The sequence below is a fragment of the Pteronotus mesoamericanus genome, unplaced genomic scaffold, assembly GCF_021234165.1.
Source record: "Pteronotus mesoamericanus isolate MK-2021 breed Mesoamerican mustached bat unplaced genomic scaffold, CSHL_Meso_final scaffold_1186, whole genome shotgun sequence".
Taxonomy (NCBI): Eukaryota; Metazoa; Chordata; class Mammalia; order Chiroptera; family Mormoopidae; genus Pteronotus; species Pteronotus mesoamericanus.
This window is the reverse complement of record NW_026555302.1, coordinates 3,683,855-3,702,555: the sequence shown is the minus strand read 5'-3', so window position 1 is coordinate 3,702,555 and position 18,701 is coordinate 3,683,855. Positions and strand designations below refer to the sequence as shown.

At 35.9% G+C, this 18,701-nt stretch overlaps 1 protein-coding gene across 1 annotated transcript in view; it reads left to right on the top strand.

Annotated features, from left to right (window-relative positions):
• SWT1 (SWT1 RNA endoribonuclease homolog) overlaps window positions 1-18,701 on the top strand; it is a 75,375-nt gene that overhangs the window by 6,454 nt on the left and 50,220 nt on the right. The window contains exons 4-10 of the mRNA XM_054587653.1: window positions 1,388-1,449; window positions 3,209-3,950; window positions 10,380-10,439; window positions 11,679-11,808; window positions 12,755-12,856; window positions 13,141-13,329; window positions 16,678-16,771. Of these exons, the coding sequence (XP_054443628.1) occupies window positions 1,388-1,449; window positions 3,209-3,950; window positions 10,380-10,439; window positions 11,679-11,808; window positions 12,755-12,856; window positions 13,141-13,329; window positions 16,678-16,771 (1,379 nt within the window). The remainder of the gene's footprint in view (window positions 1-1,387; window positions 1,450-3,208; window positions 3,951-10,379; window positions 10,440-11,678; window positions 11,809-12,754; window positions 12,857-13,140; window positions 13,330-16,677; window positions 16,772-18,701) is intronic.

Genomic DNA, 18,701 nt, shown 5'->3' with positions numbered 1-18,701 from the left:
ATATACATTTAGACATTTTAAAGTCTTTTCCCATACATGATTATATTTGTCTTCACAATTTTCTTTTGAGGTAGCCAAGAAAGATAATGTGTTTGCATTTTCAGATTCAGAAATTGAGATCCAGAAGGTTAAGTGACTTGTCCAAGGACACAAAATCATACAGTAAATTCTCACTTAATGTTGTAGATAGATTCTGCGACTTTTAAGTGAAATGATTTATGATGAAACCAATTTTACTATAGGCTGATTGCTAGGAAAAAGAGTTAAGTTCCTACAGCATCTCATCAATGTTATAACTAAACAAAAAAGGAAATGATGTTATTCAAGGACCTGCTGTGTCCAGCATAAAAGCCAAGTCCAGAGTCCTTTCCACTCTCATACAAATAATTAGAAGCAGTGAGAGCAAACTAAACACATGAAGCTACTGCATGGGTGGTTGGTGAAGCACTTACCACATCCAAGTTGAAGTTAGGTTTATGTCAGGATAGCTACAGAGTTGTGGGTAATAAAAAGTAGTGGAAGTTCAATGAATGCAGAATTGTGTTTTTGTCTTTCTTTGTTTTCATTTAATGAAACTGCTGTTTCAACTTATTGCTGTTACAGTAACGTTCTTCAAACACCTTAAAAAACCTTCGCTCCCTTTTTAGGTTGTCATTCAGGATGCTCTTAAATTTGGTCAAATCCTAACTCTTTAGTTTTCTTTCTTCTTCCTCAAAACTTCTGTTTCTAGCTAGGCTGGTTTACTTTCTGTCTGCTGAATTGGTTCCAGTCATCTTTAGCTTTTTAGAATGCCTGAGCACTCTTAGGTGAGAAGACCTTTTTCTTTTACCCGTTAACCTTCATTCAATCTATATTTAATCTTTAACATGTATTTTTTCCACTTTTTTCCCTAAGTATGTTCTAAGTTTTGGTGGTTGATATTTTAAACACTTTTACAACTTACTGTCTACTCTTCTACTTTGGTGCTTAATTGTGTCCTTACATTAGGTTATTGGTATATATTCTTCTCATTCTCTTCATTTTTCTTCTGAGCTCTTTAGGACAGGGATTACATCCTGTTTCTCTTATTTTTCTTGTGCCTGGCCCTGTTTCCCAGAATACACAGGGTGACTGGGTAGTAGGATAGAGAGCAGACAGATCTGCTGCTGACCTACTCTGTGACATTGAGGAAGGTGATTTGCTTTGTTTGAGCCTTGGATACTTTATGGGGATGATAACAATATCTGTCTCAAAAGATTATTGGAAAGAATAATTAAATTATTATGTCAGCTTATTCACAAACACATAAGTATGGGGAAAAAAAATTGTCTCCTAGTCTCTTTCCCCTGTAACTATAGCACTACTGCACAATTTATATTTCTAAAATTAGACATTTTTTTTCTTTCAGAAATCAGATCATCATATAGACATTCTGAACAGTAATGTAAAAAGAAGACAAGAACTGAAAAGGTAAATTTCCTGTTTTTTTGGTAAATTTCCTGTACTATGTCATATTTTAAAATATTGGTTACTACATTTTTAAATAATCTAATTATAATAATTTTTTCACAAAATTTCACATTCTTTATTTCAAGAGTTCCATCTAGGATGTTGATACTCAGCCTCAGGTGAACATTGATTTTATACTCGTTTGTAAAAAACATATTTGCTGTCTGTCTAATTTATCTAAAAAGATGTCAGAAATATAATATTTTGGGTTGCAAAAATAGAACAATTATTGAAATATAGCATTTCACATAACTGGTTGATAAGAGGTGATTTTAAGATTTAATTTTGCTAGTGTTTTAAAAGGTATGATAAGGTTCAGTTTTCATTTAATTATGACCATATAGAACATGGTGCATAGATTTATATGAAATATGCAGTGTAGGGTTATTGTGAAGAACAAATAAAATAGGAATATGAAACTGCTCAGAACTACAAGTTACTATTAAAATTTTTGTTTTGCTTGTTTTCCTGATTTTTCTTTAATATAGTTGGCATCTTTCATGATATACCATTAAATACTAGTCAAGGTTCTGTAAAATTTAAAGTTTTGTATTGGAATGATCACTTCGTAAGTTATATAAATGTCTAATCACTATGTTGTACATGTGAAACTAATACACTATTGTATGTTAGCTGAAATTGAAAAATTAACATTTTTTTAAAGGGGGATAATAAAAACAATTTAGTTTTCTTTTGTTATTTATTAACAGATAAATAATGATAGGCAGTCTCTTGGTAGGAATAGATAGCAAAGAAAATAAAATCAGATGAAGAGTCAGGTTTAACTCCTTATGTTTATGGTTTGGTCTTGTATGATTATTTGAGAGGTCACTTAATTGCCATCTCTTTCCTGCTGGACTGTAATCTAATTAGGGGGAAGAGCTCTATCTGATGTGTCTTCCACTGCCTCTCCAGTGCCTAGTCCTGTAGCTATTGCACCTTCTAACATTTTTAGCACATTTGTTTTTGACCTTTTTACTATGTTTGTTTAAATTGTTGAGACCACATTATATATACAGATGTGTGTCCTGCTTGTTTTCTTAATATTATATCAGTGTGGTTATCATTGAAAACTTTTCATAAAAATCATTTTAAATTACCATGATATTTTCTCCTAATTGATAAAATGTTTCTTAGTCATTTCCAAAATTCTGACATTTACCTTGTACTTGACATTTTGTTGTAAATAATCCTGAATTGAATACCTCTTTTTTTAGTTTTTTTTTTCACTTTGATATTCTTATAAAATGCCATTTCCCAGTTCTTTGAATTTTGTTTATTAACTTTTAATATGCTAAAGTTTGAAAGTAAGTAGTTACTTATTATTTTCTCTTTTGATTTTTCCCATGGCACTTAAGTTTAGGAAGTTCTCTATTAAGAAATCAGATAAATATTCCATGCAGTTTTTAAGGGTCTGATATAAAGTATAGCAATTAAGATGATAATTATTATTTTGTACTGAAATGTTTAATCTATTTGGAATTTATGTCTGGTATTTTACCAAGCTGTAAATGTGTTTTTGTTTTTTCCCCCAAATAGCAAACCAATTGTTCCAACACCATTTGTTGAGTAATCCTTTTCATTTCATTCTTAATGTAGTCATTGCCACTTTTTATGAAGTTTGTGTCAGGCTAGTTCTGTCATTCCTAACTAAAATGATACAGTGCAAATTATATATGTATAATTGTAACGTAACCCAGGTTTCTGTGTTGCATTACAGACCGAATGTAGACACTGACATTCCAAGAAAGAGACCAAAAATCGCTTTGTCATCCGAAGGACCTGTTACACTCCAAGAAGCATCATATTTGAATGATAATCAAATTATTTCACAAAGTCCTTCTTCAGATGGAGCTAAAAAACATATAAGTAAATGTGTAGATATGAAAGTTAAAGATATGAAACTGACAAATGTTAGGAGTAACTCTGACCATGGAATTAAAAGCCTTAGCAGTCCTAAAATTGCCAAAGACGTGAAACCTGAAGCTGAAGGCCAGGCGGGTGAAAAATCATGGCCTCATGCACTTGCTCAGAGGGAGAAGATGAAGGAGCACAAGAAAGAAAGGCACAACAGATACAGAGACAGTTCTGAAAAATATGTTTTGGAAAAAAGCAAGAGAATTCAATTTTCTCACGATTATAATTCCAACCAGATAATGAAGGAGCCCCTTGAATCTAGAAGAAGAAAGATCAGTTTCAAAATTCCAGTAAAACCTCATGATACCCATCAGAAACTTGTAGAAGGAAATGTTTTCCTTCTAGACTCCAACAAGTCAAGGACTAAGCAGAAGAAAAAAGGACGCCTGGAAAGCTTTCAGGTTCCATCAAATTCGATGAGGCACAAAAGTAAACATTTATTTTCAGATTCCACTTATAAACAGACAGTTCATGAGTGGAAGGGAAAACCTCATCATGAGCATCAAGAAAGTAATGATTCAAGTTCAAGTGAAAACCTAACCCAGGTAAGATACTGTAAAACAGAATGTAGGTTTTAGCAGAGAGTAATATTGTTTCCATCACTGATAATAATCACAGAGGGCTGATTTATATTTAGTCAGGAAGATATGTGCTGGTTTCTTTATTTTACCCCTTTAACTCCACCTTCCTTAGGAAGGTATCCTGGAAAGTGTCAAGGATCCTTAATAGACGAGAATGCATAAAAATGTAGAAAGAGGCAGTTACAGATAGTTCTTTAAGAAAAGCACTGTGGCAGTCTCTTAGGCTCTTCTTTGACCCCTGGTACTATGGAACACCCAGGTTTTAGTGTTCTGAATAGCTTATTCCTTCAGCAAATTATTTGTTAAGTGCCGCTCTGTGCCAGGCATTTCTACAAACTAGAAGGGACACACCTCTGTATTCAGAGGCTTATGCATGTGAGGAGATGCACAAAAGTCTGATAAGTACTTAGCAGTTAATATGGGAATTCACAGCAGGTGATTAACGTGGCCTTGGTACACTGTGGGGGAATTAGTTAAGAAAGGTTTACCAAACGGAGTTATGTTTAAACTGTGAACTAAGGAGTGAATAGGAATTTCTTGGGTGAAGGTGAGGTGAGGTGGGATGCGAGAAACAGGGATGTTCCAGGCAAAGGGAACTAATTAACTGCATGTGCAGAGATCAGGCTAGAGAGCATGGCACAATTGTTTTGCTTTTAAATATTGGAATAAATTGGCATATGTGGACTAATTTGAGAACTGTTCTCTGTAGCCTTTTCTCTGTGGCAAAATTGTTTACCTTTAAGAAAACTTCTAGCCCTGGCTGGTGGGGCTCAGTGGATTGAGCACCAGCCCACGAATCAAAGAGTCATTCGTTCGATTCCCAGTTAGGGCACATTCCTGGCTTGCAGGCCAGATGCCCAGTAAGGGGCACATGAGAGGCAACCACGCATTGATGTTTCCCTCCCTCTCTTCCCTCCTCCTTTCCCCTCTCTAAAAAATAAATAAAATATAAATAATATTTATAATATTTATAATAAAAGAAAAATAAATCTTCTAGAATTTTAGAACTTCAGAATTCTGAAATTTAGAGGCTGCTTATAAACAGGAGTGGTTGAGTTTACCTGCTTTTAGCTATTAGGACTATAGATTGCGTAGTAAAGTACTTCCTATGAAAGATGGAGGGATAATAACAAGGAAGGCCAGAAGAGCTTGAGAGAGAGAGAGAAAGGGAGAGAGAGAAAAAACACTCTTCATTCAGTATACTTGAAGGGTTCCAAAGAGGGAAGGAATTGAGTTTGTTCTTTTTATTGCTTTCTTTTTTGTTTATTTTTATATATTGTTTTTATTTTCAATTACAGTTGACGTAGGTTATTATATTAGTTTCATGTGTACAGCCCAGTGATTAGACACCATACAGTTGTTAGAAGATTATTGACTCTATTTTTTATGCCGTACTTTACATCCTCATGATTACTCTGCAAAAAACGATTTGTACTTCTTAGTCCCCTCACCATTTTCACCCATCTTCCCCAACCCCCCGCATATCTGGCAACCATCACAATGTTCTCTGTATCTATGACTCTGCTTCTGCTCTGCCTGCTTGTTTTGTTTTTTAGATTCAGTTTTTGATAGGTATTTATTGTCATTTTGTTCATATTTTTATCTTTTTTTCTTTTTATAGAAGACCTTTTAACATTTAAAATAATGCTGGTTTGGTGGTGATGAACTCCTTTAGCTTTTTTTTGTCTGGGAAGCTCTTATCTGTCCTTTGATTCTAAATGATAGCTTTGCTGGGTAGAGCAATCTTGGTTGTAGGTCCTTGCTTTACATCACTTTGAATATTTCTTGCCAGTCTTTTCTGGCCTGCAAAGTTTCCGTTGAGAAATCAGCTGACAGACAGCCTTATGAAAGCTCCCTCGTAGGTAACTAATTGTTTTTCTCTTGCTTTTTTTAGGACTCTCTTTTTGTCTTTTAACTTTTTATGTTTTAATTATGATGTGTCTTAGTGTGGGCCTCTTTGGGTTCATCTCGTTTGGGACTCTGCATTTCCAGGACTTGTACATCTATTTCCTTTGCAAGTTAGGGAAGCTTTCTGTCATTATTTTTTCAAATAGGTATCCAGTTTCTTGCTCTCTTCTCCTTCTGGCACCCCTATGATGTGAGCATTGGAATGCTTGAAATTGTCCCAGAGGCTGCTTACACTGTCCTCATTTTTTTGGATTAGTTTTCGTTCTTGCTGTTCTGAACATTGGTTGTTTTTGCTTTCTTAAATTCTAATTGCTGATTTGATTCTTGGCTTCATCCACTCTACTTTTGATTCCTGGTAAATTGTTCTTTATCTTAATGAGTGTATCCTTCGTTTCTGAGTAGATCTATTTTATGTTGTTCCGGTTCTCACTAAGTTCTTTGAGGATCCTTATAATCAGTGTTTTGAACTCTGTATCAGGTGGATTGCTTGACTCCATTTTGTTTAGTTCTTTTTCTGGTGCTTTGTTCTTTTCTTTCATTTGGGCCATGTTTTTTTGTCCCCTCATTTTGACACCCTCCCTGTGTTTGTTTCTATATAGTAGGTAGAGCTGCTCTGTTTCCCAGGCTTGGAAGAGTGTCCTAATGTAGTAGGTGTCCTGTAGGGTCCAGTGGCAGAGCCTCCTTGTTCACCTGAGCTGGGCACTTGAGTTGCGCCCCCCCATATGGGCTGTGTACCCCTCTTGTAGCTGAGCTGTGATTGCTGTTGGCATGTCAGTGGCAGGGATTTACCCCCAGGCAGATCAGCTGCAAGGACTGGCTGTGACATTGACCACCATGGAGGATGAGCCATGCTGGGCCCACCCCAAAGAGTAGGACTTACTTTAGCAGGACTCTGGTGCCTGCTGAATTCGTCCCTTGAGTGTGTCACTTGTGAGGTGGTTGGGTGGTTGTGCTTCATTGTGGTCTGAAGCTGCCCACTGGGTGCACTGGCTCAGGTGCCTCCTGGGAGGTGCAGGACAGGGTCAGCCACCTCTACCTGGGGCCACCTGCTAGGAGCTACAAAGGGATCTGCACATGGCTGCTACTTGTGCTGGGCTTGGAGTGCCTAGGCAAGGCCAAGCTGTCTGTGAACCCAGGCTGGCTGCTGCTAGGACAGGGCCTGGGACCATTTACTGGTAAATGAGAGGTACGGGACTCGCTGACGTTAGATGCTGCTTGTTTAAGAGATTTTAGGAAAATCTGGAGCCTGGGCCAAGACAGGACATTTTTATGGAAAAGTTGCTGGAAACAGCTTGTTGGGCTTGAAAGTAGGTGGAGCAGGGCCTCAGGGAATCTCCCGGGTGGGGCAAGCAGTGTGAGCCAGGTTGATGGAGTCTCAGATATGGTACCTGCCTGCAGGCTGTGTTGGGTGAGGGTTTATCAAAGGAACAGTGGCCTCTGCTAGCACTTCTGTCTTGGAGAAAGCTGCCTCCACAGCTCTCCCCCTGATGCTGGACTGTTCAGTTCCTCTCCGTGCGTCTCCGGTGCCTTTGAAGCCTGAAGCCGCTGCCCCTGCACTGAAGCTCAGAAGGAGTGTATTTGAGTAAGTCGATATTTGGGCCCTTTAAGAAGAACTATTTGGGACTCCAGAGCCGGGTCTCCCTCAGCCTCAATCCCTGCTTGTTTTTATACTGGGGGGGACTTCTCTTTCTGGCACTGGAACCCAGGGCTGGAGGTGCCTGATGTGGGGCTGAGACCGCTCTGAGACTTCTCGGAGGGAACCTTCGCAGCTAAGGTATCCCTCCCAATTTTTATCTGACACTCGTAGATGTGGAACCAGCCTGTTCCACATCTCCACCCCTTTTACCAGGCTTTGTGTGGCATCTTCTTTAATTCCCTAGTTATAGGACTTCCATTCAACCAGATTTTAGGTGGTTCTGAATGATTGTTCTGTTGTTTAGTTTTCATTCTGATGTGGTTGTGGGAAGAGGCGAGTACTGTGTTCACCTATACCGACTTCATGACCGGCAGTCTTTATTGCTTTCTTAAAGGAAAAACCTCCGGATTTCTTGTGTTATAACCAGTTCCCTAGAATAAAATAAAGTACGTTGTTTGCCAGTGTGTTCAGTGACATCTTTGTAACATTGCTTGGTATTCCCCTGGGCTGTACATCTGAGGACCGGTATGAAAGAGCCTGCAGTGCTTCTTACAGTTACTTTTGGTCTCTGTAAAATTACTACGGAGACCAAAAGAAGTATGTAGCATGAATATTAAGTTGTAGGGGAAGAAATTTTTGCATGATTACTTTCAAGTTATGGCGATTAAAGCTCTTTATAAACTGTTCCTTTGATAGAAACCTTATCGGACTTAACGTTATTTAGACACAGGCGCAGCAAGTGAATATTGTTCCTATGTTGAATATATTCAGCACATGGTTTTGTTTTCCTTGCAAATTTTTTGATAATTATTTTCCTAAAATATTGATTGTACTTTACAAGGAAATAATTGTAATTTTTGGATTTAGTAATCCTGTTATGTTTTCCTAAGTGAAAGATAACTTCTTTTGTTGCCTAGGTTTTATAGTCCTTTGATATAGACCTCTCTCAGATTGCACCCATCCCCTAGTATTGCAAGTTAATATTCTAGAAATTGAGGTATACTTGCCCCTTTTATAAACTTAGTACATACAAGTCTGTGAGGTAGGAATTTATGAGTTTATTAAACGTTAATTAAAAGTACATATCATATATCAGTTATGTTTCTAGGTGAATAAGATGATCTTTACCCTCAAGAAGTTCGCAGGGAGGCAGATTAGTAAGCAAATGCAATTACAATACAGGGAAATAAATATTGGAGTTCTAAGAGTTGGGTCAGTGTCAGTATAAATTTGGAGTAACTTAAGGAAGGGCTCACTAAGGTGGAGAGTCTTCAGGTTGGCATTCAAAGATGTGGGGAGCCAGGGATGCAAATGTTGTGCCAGGGTAAGGCCCAGTGTGTACAGTGGCACAGAGCTGTGGAATTTCATGGCAAGGGCGTACCCAGGCACTTCAGTTGAGATGTGTAGAGAATCTGTTGGAGGGGAAGTCAGAGAGGAAGCCCGGGTCCAGACAGTGGATTACTTTGTATTCCGTGAGAAGAATTTTATCTTGTATCCTGTAAGTTGTCCGGAGCCACTGAAACATAATAGAGGAAGTAGCACAATCAGGTTCCCAGTTTAGAATCACTCCAAAAGATAAAACCATTATTACCCTCATTATTGATACTCCCTTTTGTCATCCTCAGGCTTTATCCCAATCCAGGTATTTAATAAAGTGTGGTAGGGAAAGGCACTTAAATGCCCACTAAGACTTTTTTTAATAGGGGGGAAGTTTTCTGGAATAGTTGACATGAACTTCTCTGGGGTGATAGAAAATTTATTGAAGTCATTGTAAGTGGCCTGTGGTCTAAGAGGGGGAAGGGTCATACTGACCTAAGTAAAAGAATATGAAGACTTTCAGTGTCAAGTGTTGTAGAAAGTTCTGATGATAATCTGTAGCTCGCTTGGCACTTCTTAATTGAAGAGAACTTTAAAGATCTAGTGAGATTTAATGTCAGGTGGAGAAGGGATTATAAAATCCGAGTCCTGGAATAGTAAAGCTATAATGGCCTTATGTGGGCAATGTGTATTGTTTTATATCATGTGAAGATTGGTGTTGGGAAGTTAGGATGGAAACTGAATTCCCAATAGAGCAACATGTAATTTATACCCTGTGTAGCTTCCTGGGATATACATGTGAGTTTGGTGTTATCCTGGAGATTTCTCAAAAGATGATTTTGTTTAGTAGTGGCCTTTGCTCGGTTCCCTGTTACCTGCACAGAGGGTCAGGTAGGTCTCACTCACTCAGCAAAAGTGCCAGTGAAAAATTGGAATTAGTAGAGAGATTTTTAACCTCTGCCAGAAGACAATATAACCATGCATTTTTTAGCCTTTCCTCCTAAGTTAGAATCTTCAAGGTCCCTTTGTTTTTGTGTCATTTCACTTTGAGAAATGGCTCAGTTACTCCTAGGTGAAAATTTTCCAACACCAAAGACCAGCTTGTTTACCTTTGCATGGTTCTCTCTATTTCTTAGGGTGGCATGTGCAATAGTTTCATTCTTAGAATATGAGTTTTTTTAGTAATGTACATATGAATGAGTAAACCCTAAAGAATTTCTATTCTGTTTCATGACTTACTAGAATAAGGCTTTTCTAGTCAAGGGCAGTTTCTCATCAGGGGCACTATCACTCCTTTCAGGGGCATTTGGCGTAGATTTGACAGACACATTTCTGGTTGTCACGATTGGGAACGAGGTGTGCCCCTGGCGTCCAGTGGGTGGAGGCCAGAGATCCTGCCGAACAGCCTCCAGTGCCCAGAACGGCCCCGCACGAGGAATTACCCGGCCCCAGTGGCCGTGGCGCCAAGGCCGCACAGCCTCACTGTAGCTCTGTGCTTCAGGCTGAACTAATGAAATCACTTTTCTTTTCAGAGTTTTGAAGCACAGTGTTCTTCGGTGTCCTATGAAATTATTCAAGATACAGATGAAGAGGTTAATGCTACTCTTATTTATGTTGAATATTTTTAATGCAATTAAGTCGAACAGTTCCTATTTCAACAAAAAAAATAATGACTTTAAAAGCTTTGGTAATATGAAAATAACACCGATATCTGTACTTAAATCAATATATAAGTTTTTATTAGGTCACAAAAAACTATTTGGAAAAGTATTTGCATTTACTTGATCACCTTTCTGCCTTTGTATCTTACGTGTTTTGAGTAAGAGCATGGAGCACATGGCCCACAGTTATATAAACTTTGATTTAATGTTATCAGGCATTTGTCTGCTTATGCCTGGACTTGCAAAATGCAGTTTGATATTAACATTTCTTTTTGCCCATTTTTTTCTAATCAGCTATAAGATGAAAATGTTATTCAGTGAAGGCAAGAGCGCGTGTATGTATGTGTGTATATATGTGTGTGTGTGCATTTGTATGTATAATATATATACACACATACATATACATACATACACATATATATAATTTTTTTTTTTACCTGCTGCATCATTTCCCAGCTAGAATCTCCTAATTGATCCTCAAAGAATTATGGCATAGAATTTTATGTTCCCTGGTCCTGAAATTAAAATTAGATTTATAGAAAAAAACTTTGTATTTTTCTGTTTTTAAGAAGACTTTAAAACCATATAGATTGTGAAAGGTTTTTATTTGTGACAGTCAGGTATATTTTTTCTGTCTTGCGGGTATGTGCCCTTTACAGAAGATTTCTTACCTCTGCTCTAAAGCTAGATTTAGATTTGACTTTTTGATGGCTCATAACCAACCTTAGAAATCTCAATAAGATCACTCATCATCCAGTTAAAAATATATTTGACTCGTAAAGTACTATGAAGTGAGAGTAGGGATGGAAATTAACTTAATTTGAGGGTCTACTACATACTAGGCTCTGTGTGAGGAGCTTCACAATATTTCATTATTTAAATTCACAAAAATGCTGAAAGGAAATGCACATTTAACATTCCTATTTTGTAGATGAACAAACTGAGTCCCAAGGTAGTGAAATAACTTGTCTAAGGTCACTAAAGTATTAAGAGAAGAGCTATTTAAAAACACTGTGTATGTTTATAAGTCTGTATTCTTTTACCACGCTGCCAACCTATTTCTGTAAATATTTTTCTTTCCACAAACTGTTTCATTTAATTGCTTTCTTCTTATTAACCTTCAGACTAAATAATTCAAAAACATTTTACTGTGGGTCTTTTCCATTTCAGATGCAAATAGTGGAAGAGCTTCACGCTGCACGTGCGGGGAAGAGTGTGGATTTGCCTGTGGTTCCCCCTCCTGGAGAGTTATCCAGTATGGAGATTGACTTGGTTGAAGACGATGTGCACGCCTCTGCTGGTATACCCGGTTCGCACCTGGTGTTTGTGGTCTCCTGTGCTTTCTTAAGAATGAATGTGCTAACATGCAATTTTTGTAATATTTAGAAGAAGAATGTTAAAATGTGTTCATTTGAAATAATGAAGTTTGGTGTATTTTAGCTATAGGAATAGCTATGTATTTGTCTTATCATTTGTTTTTATATATCTCACATTATTAGGCAGACATATTTTTCTGTTTCTCTTTTTGCCAAGGGGTAGTAATCAGAGTTCTGAGTTGTCTTTTATTCCTGCTTTTAATCATCACTTTTAACAATTTCAACTAACTAAACCACTTATCAGGAATAATGTAAATTGCTCAAAGATACGGTATGCCTGGGTTTCTTATATAGTAAAATTTTGATCGTTCTTACTAGTGGGAGAAGATAATAATAGATATTATCCAAAATCTATCAGTATACTATTTTGAATTGTACTTATAAAAATAGTAGTGCTACATTATATTCACACTGAATTTTTCAATTTACTGTTTCCATGTGTTTCCATGTGAACCTGATTCTCACAGTGGCACTATAAAATAACAGTGCTAGTATTATCTGTTTTCTTTCTTTTATATACATTTTTCTTTCAATTATATTTCACTCAGAGTATCTTAAAATTACCTTATAATTCCTAAGTGCACAACTACCAGTGATGCAGGACAGAGTTTGGCAACATAGTTTGCTACTGGGGAAAGTCAGTTTATGATTTAAATCCATTGGTGAGCAATTCATAGTATTCTACTGGTAGATAATTAATTATTACTGTTCTCTCTCTTAAGAATTGGAGTAAATGCATTTTTCCTTTTGTTGTCTGAAGGACTGCCTTCTCTTAAGAATGCTATTATAGTTCTATGATATCAAAATTTTAGTTATTAAGGCAGTCTGTTATCACATGTCAGGAAATCTAACTTTGCTCTTTTTCTCTAGCAAATACAGCTTCAGATAAACACCTTCTAATTGTTATTGATACAAATATTCTGATGAATCATCTCAAATTTGTTAAAATTTTGAAGACAACAGAAATGCCAGGTATTTATAAAATATATTTGCATAATCAGCTTAAGTTAAAAAAATGAAACAGCCTTCACAAGTTAACCTAGCTATCTAAATGGACTTTTCTTTGATCACCAATACTATTTAATTGTTGTGACATTCTTGTGGCACATCTGGTTTTAATTTTCATTTTTTTATATAGTATCTCTTCATTTAGATTGTGAATTCCCTACTTTGTAACTTTCCGTTTTCCAACAGCAGTTAGATTTAATAGCTCTAGACATTTGTTGACTTCTAATACATCTTTTTTATTTTCCTAGGCTTTGACAGGCTTGTATTAATAATTCCCTGGGTTGTGGTGCAAGAGCTAGATCGTATGAAGGCAGGAAAACTACTGAAATATGCCCAGCACAAAGCTATACCTGCAGTCCGTTTTATCAATGACAGTCTCAGAGATCAAGATAGAAAACTATGGGGTCAATCAATACAACTTGCATCTCAGAAACTTTGTAAGTATGGTTCTCTTGGGGTACTTCCTGATTAAGATTTGTTTCGGTGCTGACTCATTGGAGGGAAACGATGAAAAACTTACAAAAAATTTATAACCATTGAAATGTGAAATGGCAGGACATAGTGATGAGTTGGGGTATTCTGTTAGGCTTGGTTTTTAGGATCTTTGATTTTTATTTTTATGTTTCTTCTAGACCTTCTTAGGTTATGTCTATATTTCACAGATACTGACTATATAGTTCTGTGTTGGATAGTTGTATATTTCAGTAATTTTCAGTTATATTTCAGTTATTTTCAGTAATTATTAACATTGGCCGTTTTTGTTTATTCCTTCATCTCCTTTATTTCTTCTTCCCCAACTCCTGCAACTTCTGCAGTAGTCTGAGGTAAACCCCAAATATCATATCATCATTTTTACCTATATATGCTTCGGTATATATTGCTAACAGTTAAGATTTTTTTTTTTTAAGTAACCACGCAATTAACAAAATTAACCTCGATCCATGCCATTATTTCAGTATAGCCCCAGTCCTTAGTAAGAGGTAGGAATTTTGCTTATTTTTAATCTTTTTTTTTTAGTTTGTTAACACAAATTATATTTTATTATATAATAATATAAATAATTATGATAATGATATATAACACTTTTATGGTCATTATTCTCTAGACCCTTTTCCAAATGCTTTACAGCTAATACCTCATTCAATCCTTATAGTCCTGCGGAGGACACCCTCCCTTATTAGCCCCATTTTACTGATGAGGAAATTGAGACACAGAGAGATTAAGCACTTGTCCTAGATAGACATTTCTTCAATAGGTTAGCTTTGAAAATTATTTTAGAGAGTTTATTTTAGAATAGTTATTTTGGCCACACTTTTTATTTTTATTTATTTACTTTTAATTTTTTAATTGATTTGAGAGAGAAAGAGTGAGAAACATTGATTTGTTGTTCCACTTATTTATGCATTCATTGATTGAAGCTTGTATGTGCCCTGACTGGGAATCGAACCTGCAACCTTGGCACATTGGGACAACACTCCAACCAGCTGGGCTACCTAGTTAGGGCACATTTATTATTTTTAGATGCTTATTATGTTCCTTTTAACTTTTCTATTTTCATGTTCTTTTTTGATGCTTTGAATTCTTTAGTCTGTGCTTTTTGATGATTAAGAAGGTTAAGTCATAGTAGTTGTCTCAAACTTCTGTGTTGTTTCAATTTCCCTGTGCCTTCCTGGAAATCCATGTTTCACTTTAGTGTTTAAATCTTATTATTTGATCTTATTTTTGTTAAATTGCTGAAGTTGTTTCTAGTCATAAGGTTGTAGGTATAATAACAGACTATTTGTGTAATTGTGTCAGATACTATATAAAGTACTTAATGGTTTATGGCTTGGTATAGGTGATAATTCTAATGTCCTTGTTATGTGAAAAGCTTATACAGGTTGATTAGAAAAACTAAATATCCCTTTCCCCTAAGTGGATGAAGATCATTAATAGGTAATTCACAAAAGGAAGAAATACAGCTCATCAGGCTTTTGTTCACTGCATATATGTTCTTCTCTGTTGGCTATTTTTAATGTTAATTTTTCATGTATAAAAATTTTTAGATTTATCTTTCACTTTTTTCTTTATTTCTTTTTATTGCTTCTAAATGTAGAAAGTTACTTTTTCCCAACACCTGTAAGGAACACTTAACAGTGCTCTAGTGCTTTGGGAATATAAATTAGTGACTTTTCAGGAGAGCAATTTATCAGTGTGTATCAAGAAGCCTGAAGATATAATTCTCTTTCAAGAAATACATCCTAAAGAGATAATCAGAGATGCTCAAAGTGATTTACATAAAAATGTTCACCACAGCATCATTTATACAGCAAAAAAATTTGAAACAGCCTCACTGTGTAACAGTTGGAGAAGTTATATATTCTGTAGCCATATGCGAGAATACTATATTTTGAAAAATGTTAATGACATGTAATGTTAAACAAACTTTGTTGAATAAATATTTCATGAATATTCTTGTACCTTTAAATGTGTTTTCCAGTCCTGTGTGTCATAGAAGTGATTGAACAGATATTTTTGAACTTCGATACCCTGAGAGCAGTGCACTATAACTTTTAAACCTCCTTTTGTGTGCTGAATTTTGTTGTTTAACGTTAACTCAGGACTTTAATGCAAAGCTTCCTACTTTGCATTATTGTGGTAGTTACTCTGTGAGCTAAAATAAGGAAAATTGGCTGCTGTAATACACGTCTGTCTGGCTCAATGGCTGGCTGATTAAAGAATTGAATTAAGGACCTTCCAGGCTCATGCTCTGAGATCAGCTGGGTTCTGTCTAGACTTCACAATGAGATTGTGAGCTCCTAAAAAGTTTGTTTTTGCATATCCATTTACTTACTGCAGTGACCTGGCACAAATTCAGTCCTGAATAAGTATTTATTGCAGGAATGAATGAGTTTTCTAATTTGAATGTTTAGAGGACTAAGCAATATAGGCTAAAATTTGAAGGGAAAAAAAAAACCTGTTACAATCTAGGAACATTGCTCATGGGCTATTGTGTTTTGAATTGTAGTGTGTTAAGGGACTCCCCAAGGGCTTAAATCAGTCTTTGGGTCCAGACTCCAAAGAAGTGGGTCTGGGAATGTGATCCTGCAGTCTGTATTGTTAACAAGCACCATGGGAATTCTGAGGAAGGTAGTGTAAGGACCTAGGAGAAACGTTGTCTTTGGTCCTATTTCTGCTCATTGCATTATTTGCACAAAAATCAAACTTTTACCACCTACTTTAAAGCTTGGAGAATGCCAGAGGACAACCTGTCAGCCACTGATTAACATTTGTGAGAGGTCATTTTTTGTGTTCTCTACCCAGGGCCCGTAATGCCTTCTCCTGTGCTGCTCCTTTAGATAGGAAGGAAGAGCAGACATGGGGGAGTGGTTCTGTAGCTGGTGGAACAGTTGCTCATGATCTTTACAGATCTCTTATAAGTTGAGATCCTTTTAAGCATGAAGTAATCATAATTTACTAATAAATCTCTAAGTGACTGAATTGAAATTAGAAGTCAGAGCTTTTAGTTTCTGCTGTGGCATTCGACCTCCTGATCACATTTTTTGAGTTTATTAATGGACATAACCTGTTCCATTTTAGTAGAAAATGAACCACTTTTTCAAACTCATAACTATATGCTGCTTGAGTTCATTCCAAAATTTTCAAGGTATTGTTTTACTGTGTCTTATGCTCCTCTTATTATTTAAAAAGTTTGTTTTTGTTTTGTTTTAGTGTGTTTTGTATGTAAGTACAGCCTAGGTTATTCATAGTGCACTTATTGATAATTACTTTTGTTAAATTTGCAGATGGATTGAGTGATGAGAACAACGATGACCGAGTATTAAAATGCTGTCTTCAGTACCAGGAATTATTCCCTAGTTCTCTTGTTATTCTGTGCACGTGAGTTTCATGGTCATTTTATTCTTTTTTAAAAAAATAGCAAATTATACCAAAGAATTTTTTAAAAATCTTCACCTGAGGATGTTTTACTGATTTTAGAAAGAGGAGGGCGTGGAGAGAGAGAGAGAGACACATCGATTTCTATGGGACAGCGCTCCAACTAACGCAGCTACCTGGTCAGGGCACCAAAGAATTTAAAAAAATTATAATTTATCTATCATACCAAGGATCAAAAACATGTATGCAGTACTTTATAAATCTGCCAGTGAACATACTCAATTATATCTCATAATCTGTTCTTTTCTTTTAAAAAATTTTTATGAGTTTATTTGAGCCAAACTGATGACATATAAAAGGGACCAAGATCTGAAATGCTCCCTCCCTTTTTTTTTTTTTTTTTAGGTATAATTGACACAGCATATTAGTTTTAGGTATGTAACATAAAGATCTGATTTTTTTTTTTTGTATTATTAGATGATTACCCAATTAGGCCTAGTTAGCACATCCATCACCATACATAGTTACAAAAATATTTTTTCTTGTGATGAGGACTTTTAAGATTTAATCTCATCACAATTTTAAAAGATGCAATACAGTATTATTAACTGCATTCACTGTGTTGCTCTATTCTACATTCTTATGTGTAAGTTACAGAAGAATGGGGTTTGAATCTCAAGTAGATAAGTTTTAGTTCAATTTTACTTATATAACATTCAGAAAACTTGAACACCAAGGAAATATGAGTTTACTATCCCAATGAAAATAGTTCAGAAATAAATGACATTTTTGGGTTGTGAGGCAAGAAGTTTAGTTAATTAGCATCTGGCCAAGGGGCCATTTATGAGCTAGTTGTGTCCTTGGCACCTGGATTGGAGTTCTGTGTCTACCACTTACCAGCTTTGTGACTTTGAAAAGGTGCCTAACTTAGTTTCCTCTTGTGTAAAATATGGAGAGAATAGTAACAGCTGCCTCACGGGGTTATTGTATTTAATCAGATAATATATATGAAGGACTTAGTGCCTCATACACAGTATGATTTCAGACTTTTTTTCTCCTTCTCTCTTCCTCTTTCTTCTCTTCCTCCATTTCCAACTAGTATTTTTATAACTTAGTTCTAAGGTGAAACTGCCCTGTGCTAACCACAATTGCGTTCATTATGCGTGAGAAGAGGCTCTGGGAAGACCTTACCTCAGCCTGTTGAGATTTTGCTTCCAGGTGATCCTCTGGCTCAAATAAACTTTTATACAAATTTAAAAAAGAGAGAGTAAAAAGGCTCTAAAGGAACCGAGAAGAGCAGTTTTAGTCTGAGTTTTAATCACTGCAAAATAGAGTTTTCACAGTTTTCTGATCATGCCTGAATTCTCTGTGAGATGGAGTGATAGTGGAGATGCGCAGCCCTAAGATTTTTCTTGTTAAGGGGCCTTGGTCAGTTTTTCATTTTAGCTGTCTTCAGGGGTAATGTTCTTCTTTTTGGTGTTAGAGGGAACACTGGGCATTTCTATCTCTAGGTTTTAAATTTTTTTTTTTAATCTAGAACATATCATCTCAGTGTTGAAGACTGAAATAGAGTTAGTAATATGCTAATCATTTTAAATTTCAGATCAGCTACATTTGAGACATAAGTCTTGTGTAATTGTTATTTTTTTAGTTCAACTTAGAATGAAGATTAAATTGGTGAGACTTAATTCTTTATTATTTCTGCAGTTATTCTTTTGTGATTAATAAATATGACATTTTTTAGTGAAATGAAAATTTGTAATCAAACCTTTTTTTCCTCACATTATCATTTTCTAGATGAACCTGTTTTTTTATTTTTATTTTTTTTCCCTATAAAGGTAGTAATCATGCCTGCTGTGTGAGTCACTCTTATTTATTGTAAGGATACATTGATATTACCTAAATGAATGATGATCATGATATTAGTTGGTAA